Source organism: Myotis nattereri, assembly GCF_964212035.1.
Source record: "Myotis nattereri genome assembly, chromosome: 9".
NCBI lineage: Eukaryota > Metazoa > Chordata > Mammalia > Chiroptera > Vespertilionidae > Myotis > Myotis nattereri.
The window spans coordinates 46,850,021-46,869,201 of record NC_138084.1 but is presented as its reverse complement, the minus strand read 5'-3'; the positions used below and the strand labels follow the sequence as shown (position 1 = coordinate 46,869,201).

Below are 19,181 nucleotides of genomic sequence, written 5' to 3'. Positions count from 1 at the left end.
AAATTCTATTCTTTAAATTATTCTTTGTGGTTTTGTTTTAGTATAAAAGTATATCTAGATTTAATTATCTGGGCTTATCGGTTCTCTAGTAGAATGGGCAAGCAATTGCCCCAAATTAATTTTATTCATTGTTGTTAGCCTTCACAGTCATTGCTAACACATACTGTAAACTGGTTAATCTTTTTACTGATTTACTAAATTAGTAATTTGGTAGGTTTCCAGATGACTAGGGGCATACCACATAACCAAACCAACTAGATTAAAATAAAATAGGTCTCAAAGTAGATTTATTTTCAAGTTTGCGTTTCCTTTTCTCTTACTACCCATTTCAGAGTGTTGGTCCTAATTATTAGCAAGGTAGCCAGCATAATAAAGGAAAACAATACTTTTCACACAAAAAGAGACTGCTGGGCTAGATAACACAGGCAAAAACAAAGAGACTGAGATAGGAAATTCATGTATTATCTGCTCGGGCAGAAAGACTCAGGGAAGAATCCTGACTTTACACCCTAATCATATATAAAAATATTTAACAAAAAGTTAAGTCAGTTCCTTATTTAGTAACATAGGTATCTTTTTATTAAGATACTTCTTTAGAGGCAGCTGTCATTCAGACTACCTTCCTTGAAAACTGCATATATTTCAGGCTTTCAAAAACAAATAGCCATTTCAAGAATAATGTTCATTTAAAAGCTTTAAGAGAGAAAGAATCAGTGGAAATTTTATACCATGAAACGCTTTGGGTGACTTACTGCAAACAGACTCAGTGCTTTTGAAATATAACTGATTTTTGTGTCATTGATTGTATTGAAACTGTAAATTTATATAACATTAAAGTAACATGTTAACTTGAAATTTATCTTTTTAAATTAGTTGTTCTAAGCAGGTTGTAAAAATGGGGGGAGAGTATGATAAAAGATTAATAAACTGTATGTGTTCTTACTGTTTCTGTCCTTGAATCAGTTCTGTGTTTAAACATATCACACTTAACTCTAATGAAGAAACATATATGTGGGGTATCTTAAGCCATGTTCTAACTATTTTTCAGTACCTCTGTGAGTGTCAGTTTGATGACAATCTCAAATTCAAGAATATTATCAATGAGGAAGATGCCGATACCATGCGTCTCCAGCCAATTGGTCGAGACAAAGATGGCCTCATGTACTGGTACCAGTTGGATCAAGATCACAATGTCAGAATGTACATAGAAGAACAAGATGATCAAGATGGCTCATCGTGGAAATGCATTGTCAGGTATCTTTTATTGGAATCTTGTTACATTTATTTGTGTTTTCCTTACTTTGATATCTTCTCTCTCTATATAAAAGCCTAAGCCATCCTTAAAACCAGACGGCTAGCCGGTAGCTATGATGTGCACTGGCCACTAGGGGGCACACGTTCAACACAGGAGCTGCCCTCTGGTGGTCAGTGCGTTCCCACATCCAACCTCCCTCAGGCAGCCAACCTCCCGTGGTCTCTCCCTCTATCCAGCTGGCCCCGATCGGCCCTGATTGCCAGCCAGGCTGAGGGACCCCACCCATGCACGAATTCGTGCGCTGGGCCTCATCCTATATAATAGAAGGGGAATATGCAAATTGTCCCCTTGACTGGTTGTTCGACCATGGGGCGGGGCTGGCTGAATTCGTGCACTGGGCCTCTAGTTCAGATATAATCACTGAGGCTGGTGTAGTTCTTTTTTTCAGAAGTTTGAGAATTATCAAGACCTAGCTTTGTGCTCAACATAATATCCATTATTTGTCAACTAAATAAATATATTTAGCAGTGTGGTTCATACCAAGACATATACCTTGTATTTCAGGAAGCCACAGTGTAAAAGATAAGCAATACATTGGTAATAAATGTGTGCACCCCCACCCCTACCCAATAAAAAACATTGTTAGACAAAAATATAAGAATAGTATTATTTGGTTCTTATTTAGCTACTAGTGGCCCAGTGCACGAATTTGTGCACATTGAAAGGAAATTAATTAGAAGAAATATTTTATTATTGCTATTCACCCTTTCTCTATAATAGAAGTGCCAACTAAATTCAAGAGCGACAATGACAGATCGAAACACAAGCGTCATTTGGCACCAGCGAGAGCTTCATATATATAGATAAACTTGCTTAATTTGACCTGCTTTCTAATGTAGCTAAACTTTTTCCAGCCGAGGAAGCACCCCAACTTCTCTTTCAGGTAATTGTCAGCAACACAGCAGTAAATATCAACACAAAGCAGATTATTATTGTAGATCATGCAGGGAGAACAAAGGGTAAAATATTTAACTGCAGCAGTGCTTGATTATATTCTGCACAGTGAGAAAACCGGCATTCATTTTCAAGGTCCATCATTTCTCCTTTTCAGTCAGGTCAAGTTTCTAAACTTTCTAAATCTCTGTTTTTTGGCTAGTGAAAAGAAAATAGGATTCCACCGAGTTTCCTATCTACCTACTGCAGGACTTCTGTGAGGATCAAATGAAATGAGGCATGGGAAAAACACTTCACAGACATTTGGTTAAAATGTGAAATGTTTGCATTTGCACCTGAGGCTATAAAGCAAGTCATGTTCCTGGGCTTAAGAAACTCCAAGGACGCTAGTCACTAGGGAGAAGATGCTGGGTGTTGCTGCGTGACATCATTACCTGGCGCCCACAGCCAACGTTTCCGGGCTGGACTGGGCTGTGGGCTGCATTTTGCGCCATGGGTTCTCAGCAGTGTCGGCTGCGGTTAGGTGGGTTCTTGCTCCGGGGTGGTTGTGGGGCCTGTGTCCCACTTGGGGAAAGCCGAGTGTTGCTTTGGGGGTGCCAGGTCTGCGGTGCCGTTTCTCTGTAAATGGCCAGTGCCTGTCACGGCAGCTCCTGCATTGAGCGTCTGTCCCCTGGTGGTCAGTGCGCAACATAGCGACCGGTAGGATGGTTGGACACTTAGCATATTAGCTTTTTATGTATATAGACTAGAGGCCTGGTGCACGAAATTCATGAATGGGTGGGGGCCTTCCAGCTGCCCGCCGGGGCCTTCCTGCTGTACAGGGGGAGGGACTGTGGAAGATTGGCCAGCAGCGGGGAGGGACCAGGGGAGGTTGGCCGGCTGCGGGAGGTTGGCTGTGGGAGCAAACTGACCACCAGAGGACAGCTCCTGCATTGAGCATCTGCCCCCTGATGAACAATGCGTGTCATTCTGACCGGTTGTTCTGGTTGTTCTGGCATTCCGGTTGCTTAGGCTTTTATATATATAGATAGTTTTCTATTAGGATAATCTTTTTATTCCCAATTAGAGGCCCGTTGCATGAAGATTCGCGCAATAGGCCTTCCTTTCCCTGGCTGCCGGCACCGGTTATCCTTCGGCACCTGGGACCTAGGCATTTGGTCTGGCCGCAGCGAGGCTTGGCTTCTCCGCTGCAGCTGTAGTGGAGAAGCCAAGCCTCTTCAGTCTTCAGTCTTCGGTCTTCAGTCTTCACTCTGGCCGGAGCCTTCAGTCTTCGCTCCATGCCTGCGTATGAAAATTAACCGCCATCTTTGTTGGGTTAATTTGCATAGTTGCTCTGATTGCCTGGTGGGCATAGCAGAGTGACACCAATTTGCATGTTTCTCTTTTATTAGTGTAGATTATTTTATTTTGCCCATTTCATCTGATACTTTAGTATACTTTTGATTTTTACTGTGTATGCATTTCTTTACTGGGGTTCTGAAGAAATCTGAGGGAAATTGTGCTTTTTCACCATAATTGTTTTTTAAAATCTTGATTTCTTATTTTTATTGACTGATATATTTGAATAAAAACATTTAATATAAAACCTTGAAATACAACTTTTTAAAAATCAATGAATGACACTGGGACCTTTCAGAGTCTCTGTGTCTCTAATATTCTATTTTTGCAACTTAATTACAGTTTCTTCCATTAATATTCATAGTTTGTATTAATTTGGAAAATATCAGAGACTCTATCACTAAAATAGGGAGAATTAGATCTATAACCACTGGCTTATGTATATTAATGTTAAATGTTAATTGTTTGAAGAAATAATCCATAGAAATTTTGAATATTTGAATTGAATGAGCTTGTGAGTGATTGTTTTAGAAGCACCCTTTTTTTATATTTTAATATGGGTCCTTCATATAGTTAACTTACTAAATGGAGATAAACAAAGTAGTCCTGAAATAAAATTTAATCACCATCTCTCTCTCTCTGAATACATACATTGAGTGAGGCTCTGTTCATGTTTTACCACCCCTTTTGTTATTTCCTATATCAACATTGCATATTTATGTAAGAAATATTCTCTCCTAATTTGTAGGTGAGGAAAATATGACAGAGAAAAGTAATTATGATTATTATTGACTAGAGGCCCGGTGCACAAAAATTTGTGCACTCGGTGGGGGGTCCCTCAGCCTGGCCTGTGCCCTCTCGCAGTCTGGGACCCCTCGGGGGATGACCACCTACTAGCTTAGACCCGCTCCCTGGGGGAATTGGGCCTAAGCTGGCAGTCAGACATCCCTCTGGCAGCCCGGGAGCCCTTGGGGGATGTCAACTTGCCAGCGGGGAGCAGGCCTAAGCTGCAGTCAGACATCCTTAGCGCTGTTGAGGAGGCGGGAGAGGCTCCCACCACCACCACTGTACTGGCAGCCGTCAGCCTGGCTTGTGGCTGAGCAGAGCTCCCCCTGTGGGAGTGCACTGACCACCAGGGGGCAGCTCCTGCATTGAGCGTCTGGCCCCTGGTGGTCAGTGTGTGTCATAGTGACCAGTCATTCCCAGTCGTTCTGCTGTTAGGGTCAGTTTGCATATTACCCTTTTACTATATAGGATAGAGGCCTGGTGCACAGGTGGGAGCTAGCTGGTTTGCCCTAAAGGGTGTCCTGGATCAGGGTGGGGGTCCCAATGGGGTGCCTGGCCAGCCTAGGTGAGGGGCTGATGTTTGTTTGCAGGCTGGTCAAGCTTCCCTCCCCCCATTGGGGACCCTCACCCCATGGAGGTTTGGCCAGCCTGGGTGAGGGGCTGATGGCTGTTTTCAGGCTGGCCACACCTCCTTCAGGGTGGGGGTCCCCACTGGGGTGCCTGGCCAGCCTGGGTGAGGGGCTGATGGCTGTTTGCAGGCTGGTCAAGCCCCCCCAAGTGGAGACCCTCACCCCATGGAGGTTTGGCCAGCCTGGGCGAGGGGCTGATGGCTGTTTGCAGGCTGGCCACACCCTCTTTAGGGTGGGGGGTCCCCACTGAGGTGCCTGGCCAGTCTGGGTGAGGGGCTGAGGGCCATTTTCAGGCTGGCCAAGCCTCCCTGGCAACGGAAGCTCCCAGGCTCTCCTTTTTTCTTTCTTTTTTAAATTTTTTATTCTGGGATTTATTTACCTTCTATAATTGAAACTTTGGAGCTCAGAGCCGGCCAAGACGGGCCTCCTGCTCCCTCCAGCTCTGTGTCCTCGGCGGGCTGAAAGCAGGTACCTGGGGTTTATTTACCTTCTATAATTGAAACTTTGTTGCTTTGAGTGGAGCTTAGAGCCAGCCGGGGCAGCTGGGAAGCTTGGCTTCCTCCATCATTGGGGCAACCAAGCCTCCTGCTTGCTCCATCTCCATGACTGCCGGTCGCCATCTTGGTTGGGTTAATTTGCATATGGTTGCTCTGATTGGCTGGCAGGCGTGGCTTAAGGTATAGCAAAGGTATGGTCAATTTGCATGTATGTCTTTTATTAGTGTAGATTAGACATACATGCTTAAAATAGCTTCACTTGTACACTGTTTTAAATTTATGTTATATGCATGATGTGAGAGAAAGAGCAAAGATGTTAGAGTTATCAAGTGTATTTGAACTTATGTTCCTCTATTTACCTTCTGTGGGCAGATCACTTAATTTCTCTATACTCTCTTTCCTGCACCTTAAAGTTGATAGATAACACTTCCTCAATACAGTTGTTGTGAGGAATACATGAGAAATCATAATGGAACCCTAGCTAATGTTCAATAAAGATTTATTTTTGTTTTTTCTCCCAACCTTTTTAATGATTGGCTTTTCTTACAGTATTTCTAACCCTAAAGTTTGAATCACTTTTTCGTAAATATTTGTCAGCAGAAAAAAGAAAGGCATAATTCCATTGGTATATCTTTTACATCCTGTCATTCATGATCATTATTCCAGGTTTTATTCCCTGTACTTCTCCTTTAAAAAAATATTCTTTCCATGTACAAACATTTATTTATGATAAACATAATATGGTTTATGTGGCATTTGTTCAGTAGCAAATGCATGTATAGGATTTGTGAACACAGTTTTCTTTGGTAACAACCACAGATTTTAGAGAACTGGTGCTGGGTTACTGTTAACCTTTTTTTTTCTTTATTGTTTAAAGTATGTCTTTTTCCCCGATTGATCCCCCACCCCTGGCCCCTTAGGCTGTTCCTAAATCTTAACTATTGTAAATTGTGCTGCTATGAACATAGGGGTGCATATATCCTTTCTGATTGGTGTCCCTGCTTTCTTGGGATATATTCCTAGAAGTGGGATTACTGGGTCAAATGGGAGTTCCATTTTTAACTTTTTGAGGAAACTCCATACTATCTCCCACAGTGGCCGCATCCTTGCCAGCACTTGTCATTTGTTGATTTGTTGATGATAGCCATTCTGACAAGTGTGAGATGGTACCTCATTGTTGTTTTGATTTGCATCTCTTGGATGATGATTGACTTTCAGCATGTTTTCATATGTCTCCCGGCCTCTGTATGTCCTCTTTCGAAAAGTGTCTATTTAGGTCCTTTGCCCATTTTTTTATTGGATCGTTTATCTTGCTTTTGTTAAGTTGTATCAGTTCCCTGTAAATTTTGGAGATTAAACCCATATCGGTGATAACATTGGTAAATATGTTCTCCCATGAAGTGAGCTTTCTTGTTTTTTTGTTGATGGTTTCTTTTGCTGTGCAGAAGCTTCTTATTTTGATGTATTCCCATTTGTTTATGTTCTCCTTAGTTTCCATTTCCCTATGACAGCGGTTCTCAACCTGTGGGTCGTGACCCCTTTGGGGGTCGAACGACCCTTTCACAGGGGTCGCCTAAGACCATCGGAAAACACATATATAATTACCTACTGTTTTTGTGACTAATCACTATGCTTTAATTATGTTCAATTTGTAACAATGAAAATGGGGTTCACCACAACATGAGGAACTGTATTAAAGGGTCGCGGCATTAGGAAGGTTGAGAACCACTGCCTGAGGAGCTGTATCAGTAAAGATATTGCTATGACATATGTCTGATATTTTGCTGCCTATGGAGTCTTCTAAGATTTTATGGTTTCCCATCTTTCATTTAAGTCGTTTAACCATTTTGGATTTGTTTTTGTGTATGGTGTAAGTTGGTGATCTAGTTTCATTTTTTTGCATGTATCTGACAAAATTTCCCAGCACCATTTATTGAAGAGATTGTCTTGACTCCGTTGTATGCTCTTGCCTCCTTTGTAAATATTAATTGAGCATAATGGCTTGGGTCTATTTCTGGGTTCTCTGTTCTCTTTTATTTGTCTATATGTCTGTTCTTGTGCCAGTACCAAGGAAGTTTTGAGAACCGTGGCTTGGTAATATAGCTTGATATCTGGATGACCAACACCCTTTTATCCCCATAGTCACCGCTGCTTTGTCTCTCCCCCCTGCACTGTGCGGCCAGTGCAGAACTTAAGGCTGCCTTTCTGGAGTCCCCCACTGCCAGCAGCCCTGTGGACCGCCTTCCAAGTCAAGCGCTACACGTCTCCCCAATGTACGGCGACTTGGTGCAGCGCAGTCTCCCTCCGACACTCTGTTCCCGGCTGTGCGTGTTTCTCCTTCCAGCCCAGGTCCCCAATCCCACCTCTTTCCATGAGACCTCTGACTCTTCCAGCCACGATTGTCTCTTCAGCTGTGTTTAATTCGCCAATTCCAGGTGGATGCTATTCGATTTAGCTGTTTCTTCTATCTGCTCTGTGAGAAGGCGCTGGACCTGTCCGCGTATTCGGCCACCATTTTCTTTGCCCCTGGACAAACTGTTTAGGCGCCTGCAGCCGGGAGGCTGGAGTCTCAGTGTTTGTGGGTTCGCAGCAGAGGCAGCTGGTCCCTGGCCGGTGTGGCTGTCGGGTCCGGTGGAGTCTGAGGTCTCCCCGAGTGGAGGTGAGGCCGCTCTCCCCTTGAAGATGGGGCGGCCTCCCCGGAGAGATTTCACCTGTGGTAGTGTCTGCCCGGCTAGAGGAACCTGGTTCTCCAGACCCTAGAAGTCCTGTGGGATATAACTGTCCCTCACTCACACATGCACACACGCCCACACGTCCACACACTCCCCTTTCTCTCTCTCACTCACACTCTCTGCTGTCCTGTCGGCCACCATCTTGGATTTCTGTAAACCTTTTTGAAGAACGCCTATGAACATGTGAATTTAAATCTGCAGTGTGCCAGACAACTTTTCCGAGCTATGTAGTATTATTTAAAGCCAAATTCTAGCCCAGCCTGTGTGGCTCAGTGGTTGAGGGTCAACCTATGAATCAGGAGGCTATGGATCAATTCCCGGTCAGGGCACATGCCTGGGTTGCAGGCTCAGTTCCCAGTGTGGGGCGTGCAGGAGGCAACCAATCAATGATTCTCTCTTATCATTGATGTTTCTATCTCTCTCTCCCTCTCCCTACCTCTTTGAAATCAATAAAAATATATTTAAAACCAAATTCTAAACACCTGATTAACACATTGTTGTTTCCTTATTTCATTGAATTAATAAACTTACATTGTATTTCTACTTGTATAAAAGGGAGTATGTGGGAAATCTCTGAACCTTCTCAGTGCTGTGAACATAAAACTACTTGAAAGAATAGTCTTTTTTAAAAACTGTAATACCATAGCATCACCACAGTTTTAAAACGATTTTATTAAATAGCAAGTTCCAGCCGAAACCGGTTTGGCTCAGTGGGTAGAGCGTCGGCCTGTGGACTGAAAGGTCCCGGGTTCGATTCCAGTCAAGGGCATGTACCTTGGTTGCGGGCACATCCCCAGTGGGAGATGTGCAAGAGGCAGCTGGTCGATGTTTCTCTCTCATCAATGTTTCTAACTCTCTATCTCTCTCTCTTCCTCTCTGTGAAAAATCAATAAAATATATTAAAAAAAATAGCAAGTTCCATTTCTGTCTGTTGTAATATTTATAACATAAGTATATATGAGGTATATAGATAGGAAGTATTAACTGATAAACAACTATATTTTAAGTTTAAACAAAACTTAGTAAGTTACTTACAAAAGAGTAAAAGTAGTTAAATTCATTAAACCATGTGATTTTGTTACTTTTTTCAGGTGTACAGCTTTGTGTGTGTTTTTTTATTGTTGTTGTTTTTGTTAATTCTCACTTGAGGATATTTTTCCCATTGCTTTTCAGAGAGTGGGAGGCAGGGATGGAAGGAGGGGAGGGAGAGACAGAGATAAACATCAATGTGAGAGAGATACATCCACTGGTTGAGAGCCTGAAACCCAGGTACTTGCCCTTGACCTAGAATCGAATTTGACACCTTTTGGTACACCTTTTGCTTAACCATTGAGCAACCCTGTCCAGGTCAGACAGTCATGTACTTTTTGTAGTTTCCCTCAATATTTCCCAGCTGGTACCATACATAGTTATTGCAGTTTTATATGGTTTAAGCAAGTGTTGCAATAGGTTTCAAAAGCACAAAAATTTAAGCTCTAGCCATTATACAGTTGTTCCAATTAATATTCAAGTGAAAATTGCCATGGATGAATAATATTTGTTACAAGTATTTCATCACCACTTTAGTCCTTAGTGAAAGTACAGAAAACTAAATTTTTCTTCTAAATTCCTTTGCTGCTTAGAATAGAGAAAATAATTGGCATGGATTTTCTAGCAATATTGGCTCTCTTCTAATGTTTGGAAATGTTTTAAATAGGTACAGTAACAAACTTAAATATATTCTTCAGTTCCCAGTGTGACCTCAAAAAGTAATAGGAATTCTCAATGAAATATGAGAAGTAATAACATTAAGTGGATAGAGCCTTAGGTTAGAAGCCGGTTGGCTTAATGATGTTAAGAGATAGGAACTTTGCCAAAAATAAATTTATTTAGTGTCTTTAGCTTTTAATTCTCCTTTTTGTAAAGTGAAGGCAGTACCAAACAAGATCTTTAAAGAGCATCTAATCTGCCCTTCTACTATTAGAGAATTAAAATTCTAAACTGTTCATTTAATTGGATATGGTCATATTATATCTATAATCCATGCACAATGACAGAATGGTTGCCATTTTAATTTCTGAAATATATTCATCACTTCAATTTATAGTTTTTTAAGAGGCCAATTTAATAATACTTGAGAGAATACGGTCTTTTATAGGTAAGGAAGCTGAGGCCTAGTGGAAGATAGATGAGCTGTCTAGGACACACAGCCATATAGTTTTGGAACAGGGATTTTATTCAGTTACTAGGGGCCCAGTGCACGAATTCATGCACCAGTGGGGACCCTCGGCCTGGCCTGTGGGATCGGGCCAAAACCAGGTCTCCACATCCCCCGAAGGATCCCAGATTGTGAAAGGGCACATGCCAGGCCGAGGGACCCCACCAGTGCACGATCTGGGCCGGATAGGGATGTGGGAGGTTGGCCAGCTGGGGAAGGACCACGGGAGGGCTCCAGGACATGTCTGGCCCATCTCGCTCAGTCCTGATCAGCTGGACACCAGCAGCAAGCTAACCTACTGGTCGGAGCATCTGCCCCTTGGTGGTCAGTGCACGTCATAGTGACTGGTCGACCGGTCGACTGTCTGCCCCCTGGTAGTCAGTGCAAGTCATAATGAGCGGTTGCGTGGCCTTAGCATATCATTAGTATATTATGCTTTGATTGGTTGAATGGATGACTGGACACTTAGCATATTAGGCTTTTATTATATATGATTAAACATTTTTTAACTCCTGCTTCATGAGGCAGTGTCATTGCTCTCAAGGAGTAGAGGTTAGCTGGAATGGAGGTTGAAGGGATAGGAGGATAGAGGGCCTATGTGTCATGACAGATAAGAAAACAAGTAATTTCATCTTAATACTAATCACGGTAGGTCCTCGGTTTACGTCGGAGATCTGTTCCTACAGCACAAAGTAACACGATTTTTACCATAAGTCGGAACCCACCCACATAAGCACCTACGTCACTCACATGGAGCACATACACAACAGTAATGAAGTGAAACAGTAAAAAAAATTTAAAAGAAAGATAACAATTCCTGACCTTACTTGTGGTAAGTAAATAATGAAAAACATAAAGCACATATGTACATACATCGAAATGACGGAACTTTTTTTTTATATAGATAAATGGGAGATGGCAACGTAACCACGAAACGTCGAGTCCAACATAACGCGAGGATTGTCTGTACATAGATTTAGATTTGCGTACAGAGGCCTTTGAGAACACAGATAGGAAGCTCTTTGTGCTGATTAGTTAACTTAGTGGCAGAAATAGAACTAAGTGTCCCAACTCTTAGTCCAGGGTTTCCTTATCTTCACTGTTACATAGTGTTTATCTGAGCAGGAAAAATATCCAACTAAAGTTTCTTGTTTGAATATAGCATTTAAATTGAGCATATCAGATCTCTGGTTTTGATAGTAAAAGTAGAAAATATATAAGTTAAAATCATATTTATTTGATATTTTCCTGTATCTTTGATTCAAAATGAATTCCCTTCTGGAAGCTGCAAACTGTAATTGACAAAACAACATCAGTAACCCAAATTCTTAGGTTTTTGAACTGTGTTATTACAGCTGACTTTTTGCCATAATTACTCAGAAAGTCTTGGATCATAATTTTGTAACAATATCAAATGTTATTCTCTCTGTAGGTGGAAAATAGGTCTTTTTTCAAATTGAATCAAGAACTTGAATTATTCTATTAAAAGAAATGCTTCTTCAAGCAAATTTTACATTTATTTTTGTATTGCATAGTACTTTAAAAAATTATCAGAGTTTGATTTTTGCCTAATTTCTTCCTAGCTGTTCTTTTCAGCCAGAGATTTGCATTGCCATTCTAATAAATACAGAGAATAGTCTTAAGATTACTTTTTGGAAACTAGTGTATTTTAATATGTTTTCATTTCTAATACTTAATTTTAAAATTCAAAGTTAATTCAGTTTAGCTTGTACTAGTGATTTGGTTGTTCTTAAAGTGTTTTTGTTTTTAAATTTTAATTTCTAATACGTATTATTCTGAAAATTCTTTAGAATAGAAGAAAGATTTTTATGTTGCCTTATTTTTTCCCCTGTTTAGAAATCGAAACGAGTTGGCTGAGACTCTTGCACTCCTGAAAGCACAAATTGATCCTGTACTATTGAAAAGCTCCAGCCAACAGGACAGCTCTTCCCGGGACAGTCCCAGCTTAGATGATGAGGAGACTAAAAAGGAGGAAGAAACATCTAAACAAGGTTTTTTTGTGTGTTTTGTTTTGTAATTTCTTGTCTTCTTTCACTCCTCTTCCTAACTATTTAAATTGGAATTCTCTCGATTTGAAAAATTGTTAGGCTTCCTGTAAAAGAAGGTTGATCTTTCTTTTAAGTTAAAAGCAAATTGAAAAATGAGTATTTTGCTCGTTTATATTGGACATTTAAAAAATTTAAATGAAAATGTTCAGACCATCAAAACATAATCTTTTACTGATTTAGGAATGTGAAGCTACTTAGCAAACTTATTGTGGTAAAATACTCATAACTTATAATTTATCATTTTAAACGTTTTTAAGGGTACAATTCTGAGGCATTCATTGGTTGCTGCTTCTGTGTGCCCTGACCAGGGATCAAACTGGCAACTTTGGCATATTGGGATGACACTCTAACCAACTGAGTTACCTGGCCAGGGCTCTGTGTACATTTTTATTTAATCCTCACCCAAGGATATGTTTTTATTGATTTAGAGAGAGGGAGAGAGAGAAACATCGATGTGAGAGAGAAATATCGATTGGATGCCTCCTGTAAGCTCCCTGACCGGGGATCCACATTGGAACCTTGGTGCATTGGTGTTGAGTGTTTCCTTCCACGACTCGCGTGGAGTAGGGTTCAGTATCTGAAAGAGGAGCCGCACAGCAAATGAGAGAAAAAGACACGAGATAATTTTGCAATATTGGGGGACCAGGCGGCAAGTCCCAAAGGACTTCTCCCTGTGCTCCAGCCTCACCAAGCTTTTATTGATCTGGGATGCACCCATAGCATAGCCCTAGGCAGGTGACCCCCTGCAACAGGCAGACTAGCCCATCAGCAAGGATTTACATAATTATAAATGGGGGAGTAGTTTCAGCTACCACTGTCTGGACAAACAGAGGTGGCGCCTAGCTCCGACCTTTGGGAGGGCTTCAAAGGCACCCAGCCTTCGGGGGGGTTCTCTGTCTATGCTTATCAGATAGTGAAGGCAATAAACAGTTTCCCACACATTGGGATGACGCTCAACCAACTGTGCCAGGGTTCCGTGCACTTTTGATGCTGTACTTACACATTGCTTGGAGGAATAGACCTTCCCCTACCCCCCAATCTTTTTAAAAAAACTTTTTATTGATTTTAGAGAGAGAGGGAGGGAGAGGGATAGAGAGATAGAAACATCGATGAGAGAGAAACAGCCATTGGCTGCCTCCTGCACACCTCTACTGGGGATCAAGCCCTCAACCTGGGTATGTACCCTGGTAGGGAATCAAGCTGGTGACCTCTGGTTCATGGGTTGATACTCAACAACTGAGCCACACTGGCTGGGCAGAGTAAACTTTTTTATTCAGCCCCCAAAGGCCAATTTCTTACTCCATCCTCTTAGGTGTAGTTATTATGTCCTGTTCCATAGCAAGACCAAATAAATGTGATTCTGGTTTGTCATTTTTGTCATTCTCAGATATAAATAAACATTACCCTTCTGTGGGGAGCTTGAAAGCTGCAATCTAGAGAATATCTAATGTTGTTAGAATAATAAAGCAAAATGTAACAAAATTATGGTTGAATATTTGGAAATCAGATAAGGAGGAAAAAGAAATAGGAACTAGAGAAAGAATAAAATAGCCACTCTTTTTCTTACAGCTAAAATGGATTTTTTCTTTAAAGACTAAAGGACCAGTGCATGAATTTGTGCTCTGGTTGGGTCCGGCTGGCCTGCCCCAATGGGGGCCGATTGGGGGCAGGCCAATGGGGGGAGGGGCCGGGGGAAGTTGTGGGGAGGGCAGTTGGGGCTCTGATCTGGCCAGTTGGCTGCCACAGTGCACGGCATAGCCACTGGTCATTCCAGGCGCTTGGCTTTTATAAATATAGATTAGTTAAGTGGCCATGTTTTATATCTAACCTTGGGAGATATAAAGGGGTGACTCAGCCCATAATACAAAAAGATTATATTCTGTATAGGTGCCAAGAAGAAATACATCTAATCTAATAAAAGAGAAACATGGTAATTGGCTTACAACCGCTACCCTTCCCATTGGCTAATCAGGGCGATATGCAAATTAACTGTCAGTCAAGATGGCGACTGGCAGCCAGGCAGCTTGAAACTAACATGAGGCTTGCTTGCTTCAGTGATGGAGGAAACCAACGTTCCCCGCCTGCCTTGCAGGCCTCTGAGCCTGCAGTTTGAAACATTTTAACAAATATAGAAGCTAAAAAAAAAACACCCAGAAACCAGCTTTCAGCGAGCTGGGATCTCAGAGCTGGAGTCAGAGCTGGAGTTATACATTGTTTTGATTACCTACTTTCAGCAGGCCTAAGAGCTGGAGCCTCAGAGCTAAAGCTGGCCTGGAATTAAAAGAAAAAAAGAAAAAAAGGAGCGGTTGGGAGCTTCCGTCACCCGCCAGCCTGAAAACAGCCCTCAGCCCCTCACCCAGGCTGGCCAGGCACCCCAGTGGGGACCCCCACCCTGATTCAGGACACCCTTCAGGGCAAACCAGCCAGCCCCACCCATGCACCAGGCCTCTGTCCTATATAGTAAAAAGGTAATATGCCTCCCAGCACTGGGATCAGCGGAGCCGAGAGGCCTCCCAGCACTGGGATCAGTGTGACAGGGGGCAGCGCCCAAACCCCCTGATCGCCCTGCGGCTCTGTGTGTGACGGGGCGGGGCCAAAACCTCCCTATCCACCCTGCTCTGTTCGTGACAGGGAAAGGCCCCCCAACCCCCTGATCAGCCCTGCTCTGTGCCTGATACGGGGGAGCTCCCCAACCTCTGATCGCCCTGCGGCTCTGTGTGTGACAGGGTGCGGCGCCCCAACCCCCTGATTGACCCTGCTCTGTGCGTGACGGGGGAGCTCCGAAACCCCCTGATCGGCCCTGCTCTGTGCGTGATGGTGTGGTGCCGCAACCTCCCGATCCGCCCTGCTCTGTGCATGACAGGGGGCAGCGCCCCAACTCCCCAATCGGCCCTGCTCTGAGCCCGACCAGGGGCTGCACCTAGGGATTGGGCCTGCCCTCTGCCACCCGGGAGCAGGCCTAAGCCAGCAGGTCGTTATCTCCCGAGGGGTCCCAGACTGCGAGAGGGCACAGGCCAGGCTGAGGGACCCCCCCTTCCCCCCGAGTGCACAAATTTTTGTGCACCGGGCCTCTAGTTATCTGTAAAAGTGGGAGCTTGCCCTGGATGGTTTGGTTCAGTGGTTAGAGCATCAGCCCAAGGGTCCCCGTTTTGTTTTTTCCCCCTTCATCTGGTTTTAATAGCTCTAAAACACCAAAGATGATGGGCTTGGGTTTCGCTGGCTCTGCTTTAAAACATCAGGGCTTTCTGTTCCATATGATAGGAGGGGGCCCAAGGGGGCCCAGCCTACCGGGGTGACTTTGGTTAAGTTCCTGGTCTTGCTGCATAGACAAGGCTGGGATAGAAGACACTGAGGCACCTCCGTGAGCTTCCTGACTGGTCCGACCCAAGCCCGACAGTGTGCTACCTCGTTCCACCACCAGGAGGCGACTGTTCCATCTGGCTTTTATTCCTTTGGGGTTGCTGGTGGAATAGGCAGGGGAAGGGAGGCAAGAAAAGGGATCTAGGATGGGATCACGGTAGGTGAAGCGAGATCTAGGCCTGAGGCTGTCCGTGGAAAGCTTCCTCTCTTTCTGTGGGGAATCCAATGCGGGAGGATTTCTCCTTGACCTAAGCCTTGGAGAGGGGAAGTTACACCCGGGCAGCAGTTAAAAGTTCTCTCACCTGCAAGGGAATCTCTTCCCAGTTCAGAGGGCGAGCTTTTAGGAAACTCTGCTGCCTTCCCAGGTATGCGTATCACCCGGGTTGAGCCAGACTCCAGAATTTTTAACTGTTTGCTGTGGATCTGAGGGAGGCAGCCGAGCTGGTTTAACTGCATATAGTTCGGATGGCTCTGGACTCCCTCCTTTAGCCCTTGATTGGACGGGGAATTCTAGAAATTCCGAGGGACATACCAACGTCAAAGGGAAAGGAAGTTATAAAACTAGATTGTCCTTCCCAATCTCCCTTCCCCACTCCTCGTGGGGGCGCGCCCTGCAGGCAGCGGTCTGGTAGCGCACGTTGTGGGCGGTTTCCCACGACACCCCGACACCACGGGGCGGGAACGAGCTGGGCTCGGCCTTCTGCACCTCCTGGATCAGGCGGTGCATGGGATCGCAACGGCGCGGGAAGGCCACCACATCACCGCTGGCCAGCCATCCCATGGGGCAGAAGTCATTGGCGTGTCGCCCATGTAGAAAAGGCGATCGAAGTGCACGCCGTCTTGGGCCCGCTGGCGCAGGTAGTCGCTGAGCACCTTGAACTGTGCCCAGGTGGCAGAGCGCTCTCCACGCTGAAGGTGTTGGCATCCCAGATGAGAATCACCTCGAAGTGGGCTCCCTGCTTGGCCACAAATTGCAGCAGGTCGCCCATGCCTGGGGAAGGCCGGGGGCGACGGGCGGGGGGGGGGGGGGGGGGGGGTGTCGGGAATGGCCTCATAGACGGCACGCAGGTCCTGGCTGCATGCCCTGCTCGCCCAGGTACTTGACCCGCTGCATGTATTCGTTGTAGCCCTTACTGTAGGTGGTGCGCAGGCTCTCCTGCACTATCGAGTCAGTCACTGTTTTCATCCACGATAGTCTTGTCAAAATCGAAGGTCAGGAGGAAGCGCAGCGCGCCCTGCATAGCCATCCTGCCAGCCTCTAGAGCAGTTTTGTCCTGAGTGATGTCATCATTTTGTGTCGTCCAAAAGAGCTCCTCAAATAAAAGGGGCACAGGATCTCTGAGCTTCTCCAGCAGGGTGTGGAGCGGCGGCCAAAGTCTGTCGGGGCTGAGTTTGAAGTGCAGAGTGGAGAGAGGGGCTCGCGGAGGCATCCGAGCGCAGGATGGAGCCTGGGGTGCTGGCCGGAATTGGAGGGGTCGGTGTCTTATCCACCCTCGGAATTTGGGCTCCGGCTCAGAAGTGCCTCAGGTCCGGAGGGGCCATAGATGATGTGCGTCTGGGCTGTCTTCTCCACCTACCTTCCATCCCGGGCATTCCCTTTAAATGCCCGGGAGTGGGAGCTGGAGCAGCTCAGTCCAAGGTTCTCAGTTTTGATTCCAGTCAAGGACATTGTAGCTCGATTGCGGGCGTGTATGAGAGGCAACCCATTGATGTCTCTCTCATCATGTTTCTCTCTGTCTCTCCCTCTCCCACTCTCTCTAAAAATCAATGGGGAAAAAAATCCTCGTGTGAGGATTAACCAAAATATAATAAATGAATGAATGAATGAATAAATAAATAAATAAGGTACCTCCTTGCCCGGCAAGTGTGGTTCAGTGGTTGAACGTCGACCTGTGAACTAGAAGGTCACGGTTCAATTCCTGGCCAGGGCACCTGCCCGGGTTGCAAGCTCAGTCCCCAGTGGGAGGCGTGCAGGAGGCAGCTAATTTATTATTTCTCATCATTGATGTTTCTATCTCTCTATCCCTCTCTCTTCCTCTCTGACATCAATAAGCATATATTTTTTAAAATGTAATGCCTCCCAAAATGTCATCATATGGCCTAAAAAGTTCACTAACTGAATAATTGACTTTTTGTTTTAAAGGTAATTAGAATTGCATTCTAAAAACGTGTGAATTTCTTAAAGTGGCATCAGAATCTCACACACTGGCCTCAACCTATCTGTCTGGTATTACCTTCTACTATTTCCTTATGTGATCACTGGTTCCAGATTATCTAGATGCCTTTATTTCCTCTATTTGTCTTGGACATTCCTTCAGTATTTTTATCATGCTCTTTTACCTCTGAGGTACAGTTCCTCCACTGTGGAAATTTTAGTCATATTTCAGAGCCATCTGGAATCCTACCTTCTTGATCCCGTTTCTAAGCCCCATCAGCACTTAAGGACTTTTTTTATCCCACTTATATTAAGGTCAGTCATACTACCAACCTTGACGCTCTCAAATACTTGTCTAATTGTTATTCTCAGGCTACGGAATAGTTCAAAGGGAGTGTTAGGTGTCATTTAAGTCCCTTTTCTGTCTAATACCCAGCATATCATTTCAAGTGGTACACTACATGGAAGTAACTGTGTTTGTAGAATACCATGACATTTAAGGTGTTTTCACTCCACATTAGATAGTGTATTCTAATTTAGAAGGGATTTTTAACTTAAGGAGAACTTTTATGGGGGAAAACGAAGTTGGGGAAAATCCTAACCTTTAATTTAGTGTTTTTCTGCTAATTAGAAAAAGACTTTCTTTTGTTAATTATTACAGGCATATATATTTCTAGATGTGGAATGAGAAAAGAGTATCATTTAAGAATCTCTAGTCAAGAATAGCAGTTGTATACTGGCAGCTTGAAAACTTAATTTGGCCTGAAAACTTGTTTATATTGGTCTGTACAGTACTGCTTTGTTTAAAATAAAACAAAAACTAAAGTAAAATTCTCCATTTTCATTCAGTGGTTTTTAATATATTCACACTATTGTGCAATCATAACCACCGTCTAATTCCAAACCATCTTCATTGCTCCACAAAGAAACCCTGCAAGAATCAAGCAGTCACTTTCTGTATTTCCCTGTGCCTAACCCGAGGAAGCCCCTTATCTACTTTCTTTCTTTGTAAATGTGCCTATTTTGAATGTTTCATGTAAATGGAATTATATAATATGTGGCCTTTTGTGTCTGACTCCTTTTACTTGACATAATGTTTTCAAGGTTTAGCCATGCTTTTTATGGCTGAATAATATTCCATTATTTTGTTTATCCATTCATGAATTGATAAACATTTTGTTTATTTTTTTATTTTTTTAAAATATATTT

At 43.7% G+C, this 19,181-nt stretch overlaps 1 protein-coding gene and 1 pseudogene across 10 annotated transcripts in view; one reads left to right on the top strand and one right to left on the bottom strand.

Annotated features, from left to right (window-relative positions):
* RSF1 (remodeling and spacing factor 1) overlaps nucleotides 1-19,181 on the top strand; it is a 130,062-nt gene that overhangs the window by 65,639 nt on the left and 45,242 nt on the right. For all 9 annotated transcript variants that reach the window (XM_081100092.1, XM_081100091.1, XM_081100087.1 and 6 more), the window contains exons 4-5: nucleotides 1,049-1,254; nucleotides 12,246-12,400. In XM_081100092.1, the coding sequence (XP_080956218.1) occupies nucleotides 1,049-1,254; nucleotides 12,246-12,400 (361 nt within the window). The remainder of the gene's footprint in view (nucleotides 1-1,048; nucleotides 1,255-12,245; nucleotides 12,401-19,181) is intronic.
* Nucleotides 16,371-17,064, bottom strand: LOC308524693 (phosphoethanolamine/phosphocholine phosphatase-like; annotated as a pseudogene). The gene has a single exon. The product of its transcript is annotated as a phosphoethanolamine/phosphocholine phosphatase-like (transcript).